Source organism: Hyla sarda, chromosome 1 (genome assembly GCF_029499605.1).
Source record: "Hyla sarda isolate aHylSar1 chromosome 1, aHylSar1.hap1, whole genome shotgun sequence".
NCBI classification, from domain to species: Eukaryota; Metazoa; Chordata; class Amphibia; order Anura; family Hylidae; genus Hyla; species Hyla sarda.
In genome coordinates, this window is record NC_079189.1 from 2,211,162 (window position 1) to 2,222,390 (window position 11,229).

The 11,229-nt window shown below is 45.3% G+C and overlaps 1 protein-coding gene across 4 annotated transcripts in view; it reads left to right on the forward strand.

Moving 5' to 3' along the window:
• LOC130279499 (zinc finger protein 260-like) overlaps nt 1–7,090 on the forward strand; it is a 40,998-nt gene extending 33,908 nt beyond the window's left edge. For all 4 annotated transcript variants that reach the window (XM_056528712.1, XM_056528717.1, XM_056528723.1 and 1 more), the window contains one exon: nt 5,016–7,090. In XM_056528712.1, coding sequence (XP_056384687.1) covers nt 5,016–6,973 — 1,958 coding nt within the window. In that variant the 3' untranslated portion in view covers nt 6,974–7,090. The remainder of the gene's footprint in view (nt 1–5,015) is intronic.
• Nucleotides 7,091–11,229: the final 4,139 nt, after the last annotated feature.

Sequence of the window (11,229 nt, forward strand, 5' to 3'; positions counted from 1 at the left end):
TTACATGAGGAGGAGGTTTGTTACAGTGTGTCACCCCAGTAGTAAGGAGATTACATGAGGAGGAGGTTTGTTACAGTGTGTCACCCCAGTAGTAAGGAGATTACATGAGGAGGAGGTTTGTTACAGTGTGTCACCCCAGTAGTAAGGAGATTACATGAGGAGGAGGTTTGTTACAGTGTGTCACCCCAGTAGTAAGGAGATTACATGAGGAGGAGGTTTGTTACAGTGTGTCACCCCAGCAGTAAGGAGATTACATAAGGAGGAGGTTTGTTACAGTGTGTCACCCCAGTAGTAAGGAGATTACATGAGGAGGAGGTTTGTTACAGTGTGTCACCCAGTAGTAAGGAGATTACATGAGGAGGAGGTTTGTTACAGTGTGTCACCCCAGTAGTAAGGAGATTACATGAGGAGGAGGTTTGTTACAGTGTGTCACCCCAGTAGTAAGGAGATTACATGAGGAGGAGGTTTGTTACAGTGTGTCACCCCAGTAGTAAGGAGATTACATGAGGAGGAGGTTTGTTACAGTGTGTCACCCCAGTAGTAAGGAGATTACATGAGGAGGAGGTTTGTTACAGTGTGTCACCCCAGTAGTAAGGTAGGTAATTTGAAAATAGCGGAGCCAATGAGCGGAGTCAAGGGACAGCAAATTAGCTTTTGCATGGGGCGGCAAGAATCCCTGCATGTCAGGAACTGTCCAGAGCAGGAGAGATTTGCTCCTGTGGTCAGACAGAAAGGAAATTAAAAAAGAAAAGAGCTTCCTGTGGAGCATACAGCAGCTGATAAGTACTGGAAGGATTTAGATTTTTTAATAGAAGTAATTTACAAATCTGTTTAACTTTCTGGCACCAGTTGATTATAGAAAAAAATATTTTCCTGTGGAGTACCCCTTTAACCTCTTAACGACCACGAGCGTATATTTATCATCATGGCCGGCTCCCGTTATGTGAAGCTTCATACCCGGCAGGTCCCGGTTGCGATCATCAACCAGGACCTGTGCCTAATACCGTACATTGCCGATCTGGCTGATGTCCGGTATTAACCCTTAAGGCTACATTCACACCTCGTTTTCAGCCTACGGTTGCCGGATCCGGCTGGGGGAAGAAAAAACTGTCCGCTCCCGTATCCCAGCCGGACCGGCGCTGAAATCCATTTACAGTATACAACAGTTTTAGGTCCGGTCACAAAACCAGATACGGGTAAAAAAGGAGTCACCGTTTGACTAAGGTCGGCTCATTAAAGTAAATGGATTCCAGTGCCGGTCCGGCTGGGGTACGGTTCGGGAGCGCCTGGTTTTCCCCTGGATCCGGCACCCATAGGCTGAAAACGAGGTGTGAATGCAGCCTTAGATCAAAGTTGATTGCGGCTTCTAAACGGGAGAAGAGTATCGCCGGATAGCTCAGTGGGTTTTTCGGGACCGCCGCGGTGAAATCATGGCGTCCCAAACAGCTGAGAGGACAGAAGGAGTCTTCTTACCTTTCTCCCGGATGTCCAATCGGCACTTGATTGCTCCAAGCAACATATTAGTTTTGGTGCATGTAGTTACCGTATATACTCGAGTATAAGCCGATTTTTCGTGCTGAAAACGCCCCCACGGCTTATACTCGAGTGAACTCTCCGCCTGTCAATCCCTTCTCAGTGGTCTTCAACCTGCGGACCTCCAGATGTTGCCATCGGCTATCCGGGCATGCTGGGTGTTGTAGTTTTGAAACATTTGGAGGTCTGCAGGTTGAAGACCACTGCGGCCTTCGTCATTATCCGGACCCCCCTTTAGTTTTCTACTCACCTCCCCTCGGCAGGACGTTAGGTTGAGCTGGTCCGGGCCATCAATGCTGCAGGGACCGTCCGGTGGGGAGGGTTAGTCGTTTCGGGCTGTCCATTTTCACCGGGAGGCCCTATTCTCTGCTCCGGGCCGGCCCCGGACTAGTGACGTTGTCTTGACGACGACGCACTGGGACGTCCGTGAGCAGCAGACCTCCCTGTGCACGAATGTCCCTGTGCGTCGTCGTCAAGGCAGCGTCACTAGTCCGGGGCCGGCCCGGAGCAGAGAAGAGGGCCTCCCGGTGAAAATGGACAGCCCGAAACGACTAACCCTTCCCACCGGACGGTCCCTGCAGCATAGATGGCCCGGAACAGCTCAACCTTCCTTCCCACCGAGGGGAGGCGAGTAGAAAACTAAAGGGGGGTCTGGATGATGATGAAGGCCCGCAGTGGTCTTCAACCTGTGGACCTCCAGATGTTTCAAAACTACAACTCCCAGCATGTTGTAGTTTTGCAACATCTGGAGGTCCGCAGGTTGAAGACCACTGATTGACAGGTGATGATGATGAAGGGGGGGGGGGTTGATGATGACGAGGGGGATGATGATGGGGGCGATGATGATAGGGGGGATGATGTATTTCCCACCCTAGGCTTATAGTCGAGTCAATAACTTTTCCTGGGCTTTTGGGGTGAAATTAGGGGCCTCGGCTTATACTCGAGTATATACGGTATGATTTTTACCAGAAGTAAAGCAAAAATCAAACCTATATAAGTAGGGAATCATTTTAATCGTATGGACCTACAGTCTAAAGAGAAGGGGTCATTTTTACCGAAAAATGTACTGCGTAGAAACGGAAGCCTCCAAAATTGACAAAATTGTGTTGTGTTTTTTTTTTTTCAATTGTGTCCCACAAATGTTTTTTCTTGTATTGCCGTAGATTGGGTGGTAAAATGATTGATTTCATTACAAAGTAAAATTGGTGGCGCAAAAAAAAACAAGCCCTCATATGTGTCTGTAGGTGCAAAATTGAAAGCGTTATGATTTTTAGAAGGTGGGGAGGAAAAAACGAAAGTGCAAAAAACGGAAAAACGCTGTGTCCTTAAGGTGTTAAGGTCTTTAATTAATTTTGTAAATCACGCTAAGGGACTTTGTCTGATCGCACATTTAATTCTCTTGTGGTGAAGCGTTGGTGATAAATTGACAGATAATCTGTTAGGCCGAACAGTAATTAACCGATCCTCCTCCATCTGTTTAATCACTTAGATGCCGCAACCGATATTGACTATGGCATCTAAGGGGTGGAACAGCCAGACAGGTTAAGTTCGCCGTTGTCTTCCGTCCCGTTCTAAATCCATTCGGCTCTTTTTTTTTTTTTTCCTTGCCATACAGACCCAAAACGGGTCGGAGCACAGCTGACTCCGATGGGTCACCACTGGGTCCTGATGGATCCCATTGACTTGAATAGGGGCCGTCGAGGATTCGGTATTTTACCGAAAGTTAGCAAAGCAAAAAAAACATTTTTTCCCCACTAAACTCCCATCATTATGACGGAATTGCAATGTGAACTTAGCCATAAAGGGATACTGCAGCCAAAAGTAACATTACCTAGCCCCACGAAAGAGGATAAGTAACTGATCGCGGGGGTCCGACTGCTGGGACTTCCCATGATTTCCGAAACAAGACCGACTCTCTGTGAGTAGCGCGTGTCGTCTGCCGGTAGACTGCACACGCTCTGTTCATTTCTATTGGAGTGCTGAGGATCGAGTGCTGTATTCGGCTCCCATAGAAATGAATGACAGCACGGTCCCAATGGTCGGACCCCCGTGATCAGCTCCTTGAGTTAATTTTGGCTTCATAAGGCTAAAATATTTATGTGGGCGTTATATGGAAATTGTGCTCATAACTTTGTACATAGTATTTATATGTATGTATTTTATTTAGTATTTCTTTATTAACCCCTTGGGGACTCAGGGTTTTTCCGTCTTTGCTCTTTCCTTCTTACCTTTAAAAAATCATAACCCTTTCAGTTTTGCACCTACAGACCCATATGGCGGCTTTATTATTTTTTTTTTTGCACCACCAATTCTACTTTGTAACGACATCAGTCATTTAACCTAAAAATCTATGGCGAAAACCCCCCCCCAACAAAAAAAAATCATTGTGCAACAAAATTTTTTAAAAAAAGTTTCCGTTTCTACGCAGTACATTTTTCGGTAAAAATGACACCTTATCATTATTCTGTAGGTCCATACGATTATAATGATCCCCGACTTATATAGGTGATTTTGTCGCACTTCTGGAAAAAATCATAACTACATGCAGGAAAATGTATACGTTTAAAATTGTCATCTTCTGACCCCTATGACTTTATTATTCCGCATACGGGGCGGTATCATGGCAAATTTCTTGCGCCGTGATCTGTAGTTTTTATCTGTACCATGATTGCTTTGATCGGACTTATTGATCGCTTTTTATTCATTTTTTTTATGATCTAAAAAGTGACCAAAAATGCACTATTTTGCACTTCGGAATTTTTTTGCGCGTACGCCATTGACCGTGCGGTTTAATTAATGATACATTTAATAGTTCAGACATTTATGCACGCGGCGATACCACATATGTTTATTTTTATTTACATGATGTGTTTTTTTCTTTTTATGGGAAAAAGGGGAGTGATTAAACTTTTTTTTAAGGAAGGGGTCAAATCACATTTATTAACTTTTTTTTAACACTTTTTTTCTTTTTTTGCAGTGTTATAGCTCCCATAGGGGACTATAACATGCATTACACTGATTGCAGACACTGATCAATGCTATGCCATAGCATTGCATTGATCAGTGTTATCGGCGGTCGTTTGCTCAAGCCTGGATCTCAGGCTTGGAGCAATCAATCGCCGATCGGATGCGCCGGACGCAGGTAAGGGACCCCTCTGCTTGCGTCCTAGCAGATCGCGACACCGGGGGGGGAATGTTTTTTTTTTTTTTTTACACATTTTAGACGGGCCATCAACTTTGATTGCCGCATCTAAAGGGTTAATACACACAATCGCCACAATCGGTAATGCCCAGTATTAGCCCTCCCGGGTATGTAAATGTGGTCATGTGACCAATGTGGTCATGTGACCTTAATGGTCTGAAACGCAGAAGCGTCTGCTGGCTCTACGAATTGCATGTGTGTTTTCAGCCCAATAGAAAATGTTTGAAATGTTTCTACTTAGTAGCTTGGAAAAAAAATTATCAATTTTTATAATTTACAGAAAATCCCAGTAAGAATTCTGAGGGAAACTTCATGTTATCCCTGAATGATAAAGGAGAAGATGAAGATATGATGGAGCGCTCCTCAGGAGAAGACCTCCTTACCCCTAATGTCCATCCAGATCTATCCTATAATAATCCACCTGATCATCAGGAACCTTCTCCTGACCAACCACACATTGTTACCACAAGGACAGAGCAGGAAGGGGAAGTAAGGATTCAATATGATGAATGTGGAAAAGAGTTTACTAACAGAAGTCAAACAGAAAAGAAGCCACATTCATGTTCAGAATGTGGGAAATGCTTTCAGTATAAATCACGTCTTGTTGTACATGAGAGAAATCACACAGGAGAGAAGCCGTATTCGTGTTCAGAATGTGGCAAATGTTTCTCGAGGAAAGCTGATCTTGTTTATCATGAGAGGATTCACACAGGAGAGAAGCCATATTCATGTTCAGAATGTGGGAAATGTTTCTCGAGGAAAGCTGATCTTGGTAAACATGTGGGAAGTCACACAGGAGAGATGCCATATTCATTTTCAGAATGTGAAAAATCTTTGTATAGTGAATCAAAACTTGTCAAATATGTGAGACGTCACAGCGGAGAGAAGCCGTATTTATGTTCAGAATGTGGGAAATGTTTCCCAAGAAGAGCTGATCTTCTTATGCATATGACAATGCACACAGGAGATAAGCCGTATTCATGTTCACAGTGTGGAAAATGTTTTTCATGTAAATCACGTCTTGTTATGCATGAGAAACTTCACACAGGAGAGAAGCCATATTCATGTTCAGAATGTGAGAAAGCTTACACGAGTAAAGGACTTCTTGTTAGACATGTGAGAAGTCACACAGGAGAAAAGCCATATCCATGTTCAGAATGTGGAAAATATTTCTCAAATACATCTGATCTTGCAAAACATAGGAGACGTCATACAGGAGTGAAGCCATATTTATGTATAAAATGTGGGAAAGGTTTTTCAAGTAAATCGGTACTTGTTAATCATGAGAGAATTCACACAGGAGAAAAACCATATACATGTTTGCAATGTGTAAAATGTTTCTCAAGTAAATCTGATCTTTTAATACACGAGAGACGTCACAAAGGTGAAAAGCCACATTCATGTTCAGAATGTGGGAAATTCTTTCGATATAATTTAGCTCTTGTTAAGCATGAGAGAATTCACACAGGAGAAAAGCCATATTCATGTTCAGAATGTGGGAAATGCTTTCGATATAATTCAGATCTTGTTAAGCATGAGAGAATTCACACAGGAGAAAAGCCATATTCATGTTCAGAATGTGGGAAATGTTTTCGAAGTAAACCACACCTTGTTGTACATGAGAGAATTCACACAGGAGAAAAGCCGTATACATGTTCAGAATGTGAAAAATGTTTTAGAAATAAACAAAATCTTGTTAGACATGAAAGAACTCACACAGGAGAGATGCCATTTTCCTGTTCAGAATGTGAGAAATGTTTCTCAGATAAATCCCGACTTGTTATCCATGTGAGAGGTCACACAGGGGAGAAGCCATTTTCCTGTTCGGAGTGTGAGAAATGTTTTAGAAGTAAATCAAAGCTTGTTAGCCATGTGAGATGTCACACAGGGGAGAAGCCATTTTCCTGTTCAGAATGTGAAAAATGTTTTAGAAGTAAATGGCATCTTGTTGTACATGAGAGAACTCACACAGGAGAAAAGCCGTACTCATGTCCAAAATGTGCAAAATGTTTCTCAGATAAATCTAGTCTTGTTAAACATGAGAGATTTCACTCAGGAGAGAAGCCACATTCATGTTCAGAATGTGGGAAATGTTTCTCAAGTAAATCCAAGCTTGTTATGCACCTGAGAACTCACACAGGAGAGAAGCCGTATCCATGTTCAGAATGTGGGGAATGGTTCCCAAGTAAATCAAAGCTTGTTAGACACGCCAGAACTCACACGGGAAACAAGTCCTAGTCACGTTCCAAGTTACTTGTGTCAAACTAAGGAGTCATCAGAGAAGTCACACAGCAGAAGACCTTTTTTACGTTAATATTGTGTTCAAGGGGTATTCCAGGAAAAAAAATTTTTTTTATATATCAACAGGCTTCAGAAAGTTAAACAGATCTGTAAATTACTTCTATTAAAAAAATCTTAATCCTTTCAGTACTTATGAGCTTCTGAAGTTAAGGTTGTTCTTTTCTGTCTAAGTGCTCTCTGATGACACGTGTCTCGGGAAACGCCCAGTTTAGAAGAGGTTTGCTATGGGGATTTGCTTCTAAACTGGGCGTTTCCCGAGACACGTGACATCAGAGAGCACTTAGACAGAAAAGAACAACCTTAACTTCAGAAGCTCATAAGTACTGAAAGGATTAAGATTTTTTAATAGAAGTAATTTACAAATCTGTTTAACTTTCTGGAGCCAGTTGATATATTAAAAAAAAGTTTTTCTGGAATACCCCTTTAAGGAAAACGAACTATGGACCTTATCAAATAATCAACGTAGAAAAGAAAAAATACTTGTTATAAGAGGAAAAACAAATATTAAAGGGGTACTCCGGCGCTAAGACATCTTATCCCCTATCCAAAGGATCTTATCCCCTATGCCGCCGCTGGGGACCCCTGTGATCTTGCACGCAGCACACCATTACCATCAGTCCCCAGCGCGCGTTCGCTCCGGGTCTGATGACTGGCGATCACGGGTTGGAGCGTTGTGACGCCACGGCTCCGCCCCCGTGTGACGTCACTCTCCACCCCCTCAATACAAGCCTATGGGAGGGGGAGTGACAGCTGTCACGCCCCCTCCCATAGGCTTGCAATGAGGGGGCGGAGTGTGATGCCACAATGCTCCGGCCCCGTGATTGCCAGTCATCAGACCCGGAGCGAAGACGCTCCGGGGACTGATTGTAACAGGGTGCTGCGTGCAAGATCACGGGGGTCCCCAGCGGCAGCACCCCTGCGATCAGCCATCTTATCTCCGTTCCTTTGCATAGGGGATAAGATGTCTTAGCGCCGGAGTACCCCTTTAATACAGTCGGCCATTTAGTCTGGATCTGCTGATCACTCGAATTATTGAGAAAAGAAGGTCCTTATTTACTTCTGAAGAAGTGAAACAGAATAGTCACTATGAACTTTGCTTCGAAAGGTTGGGGGTCACACGTAACGGATCTTCAGCGTATTTTTTTTTTTTTTGCGGATCCGCCGATGACCCACCCTAGAGTGAGCCCCCTGCCTGTGCAATCCGCTGCTACGCGGATCTGCGCGACTGTAATAAACTGTGCGCATGTGCAGTCGTGCAGATCTCTTTGTGTCTGCTCGTAGCAGCGGATCTCTGCTATGAGCAGACACACGGGCACAGCCAAGGGGCTCACTCTAGGGTCGGTCATCGGTGGATCCGCAGTGTAAAATACGCTACAGATCCGTTCTGTATGACCCTAATAATTTATCCAAAGACTGACTCACTATCTAGATCGGTGGACTCAGGGCCTCAGTTTAAGACCACTGATCTAAATGGACAGAATGTAAAAGCGAGGACACTTTTTTGTGATTTTTTTATTTTTATCTTGATTTGTACCATGTAAAAAGATAAAGATGATAGAATTGAATAAAAAAAACTATAACAAATAAAGTAATTTTTCTTCTGTGGTTTTAATCCTGGTTCTGTCCCTTATCCTAAGTTCATATTGCCGTTGTCTTCCGCCCCGTTCCAGGTCTGTTTGGCTTTTTTTTTCCTCGCCAAATGGCCCAAAACGGGTTGGAGCTCAACGGACTCTAACAGGCCCCATTGACTTAAATAGGGGGCTTATGAGGATTCTGGAGTTTACTGGAGTTTAGACAATAAAAAATAAACCCCCCCCCCCCCCCCGCTAAACTCCCATCGTTAGAACGGAAATGCAATGTCCAACGGCAATGAGAACTGAGCCTTAAAGGGGTACTGCAGCCCAAATGAAATTATAATAAGAAGTAGCTGATCACGGGGGGCCAATCGCTGGAACCCCCCCATGATCTCTTGAACAGGCCCGGTTCTGTAGAAGGCACGCGCTCCATTGAAAGGAATTTAGCGCGTGCTGGATAGCAGTAGACGAAACACGCTTTTCACTGAGCGAGGCTGGGTCCCATTCCGGACAACGCGCGGAGTCCCAGCTGGGGCAACAGCAGGCAAAGTATTAGTAGCAGTACGGCAGCAGTATTATTGGATGGTTTCTGCTGCTGTAGAGGGTGGGGATGGCTGGAGAAGTGAGGGGCCACAGATGTCTTAAATGGAGGATGGAGAGGGTATAGGTGGATGAAGGGGAGGGGTACGGGTGGATGAAGAGGAGGGGTATGGGTGGTATCAGGGAAGGGGTACGGGCGGATGCAGGGAAGGAGTATGGGTGGATAAAGGAGAGAGGTATGAGCAGATTTAGGGGAGGGGTATGGGTGGATGAAGAGGAGGGGTATGAGCAGATGGAGGGGAGGTGTAAGGGTATGGGTGAAAGAAGGGGAGGGGTATAGGTGGATGAGGGTGAGGAATAGGGGTTGATGAAGGGGAGGGGTATAGGTGGATGCAGAGGAGGAGTATGGGTGGATTCAGGGAAGGGGTACTGGTGGATGAAGAGGAGGGGTACGACTGGATGCAGGGAAGGAGTATGGGTGGATGGAGGGGAGGTGTAAGGGTATGGGCGGATGAGGTATGAGCAGATGGAGGGGAAGGGTAAGGGCGGATAAAGGGGAGGGGTAAGGGCAGATAAAGGGGTACGGGGAATGAATGGGAAGGGGTACAGGCGGATGGAGGGGAGTGGTACGGGCGGAAGGGGAGGGGTATGGGTGGATAAAGAGGTACGGGAGACTGAATGGGAAGGGGTATGGGCGGATTGAGGGAAGGAGTATGGGTGGATGGAGGGGAGGTGTAAGGGTGGATGAAGTATGAGCAGATAAAGGGGTATGGGAGGATGAAGGGGTATGAGAGGATGAAGGGGAGGGGTATGGGTGAATGGAAGGGTATGAGAGGAGGAAGGGGAGGGGTATGGGTGGATGGAGGGGTATGAGAGGAGGAAGGGGAGGGGTATGGGTGGATGGAGGGGTATGAGAGGATGAAGGGGAGGGGGCATGGGTGGATAAAGAGAAGAGTATTTCTACATGCACATTAATGTTATTTTGTTCTTAAAATGTATCTAAGCCTGTAGTGAATGTATCTAAGCCTGTAGTAAATCCTTCACCTTTCTCTGCTGTGGCCAGTTCCTTAGGTAGAATGTTCCACAGATTCACAGTTCTTAAGGGAAGGATAACTCCTAATAACTACAGATAGGTCCCACTCAGGGACTGGTCTCAGGATGCTCAGTCTGATTCTCTTGGAACCTCCTCATTAGATCGGCGTAAACAGTCAAAGTCAATGGGACTCTGCTGCTGCGGACATTCTGCCGTGTGAACATAGCCTTAGTCTGAAAGGTCGAGGCAGAAATAGGAGGATCGGCGGCTGCACAACATTGATGGAAAATCCAATATATTCTAATATAAGCTTTGTTTGTTGACTCCGCCCTGGAGTGCGCAAATGTACTGTAGAAAGATTTTCCTCGTAGAGCAGAAAATCATCACTCCGGTCCTGCTGGTTTTCTCCTCTACGAAGAAAATCTTTTGACTGTTATCATCGCGCTTACGGCAGCTGAGCCCTGTGCACCTTGGCCAAGACTTCTGGAGAGACAACGTGGAGGGGGCGGAGCTTTTTGCCTTATTTTTTTTATGACAGTACTCAAGACTGCCACATGGGGCGCTCTAGCTTCTCTTAGGGACCTGTCAATCTCCAGGCTGTCGGACTACTCAGATCTAGGCAGAAACCTGGGTCCTGATACACTAGGTTCTCGATTAGGGGAAGTCACCAGAAGGTCCCTCGATTCCCGATTCTCTTTGGCCTGAATGGGATGATGGTGATTCCCGAGATCTGGTCCTGCCGGATTGTCATCCATACCCTGAGTATCATGGAGATTGGTATATGTAGCCAGTCGGGACCCCCGTGGGATGGACAGAGTGTCTACCCCCCACAGGACTGTCTTTCTTGCAGAAGGAGCGGAATCAGTTTATTTTGGTATCAAACGTTGTCGCCATGTGATCGATCTCCGGCGTCTCCCATCGTTGAGTTATCTGGAAAAAAATTTGTGTGTTAAGGAACCACTGGACCAGAACCGGAAGGCCCCGGCTTAGGCAATCTACTACAGGGCTGGTGCCAGGGTATTAACGACCCTAGGCGAAAGCTAATT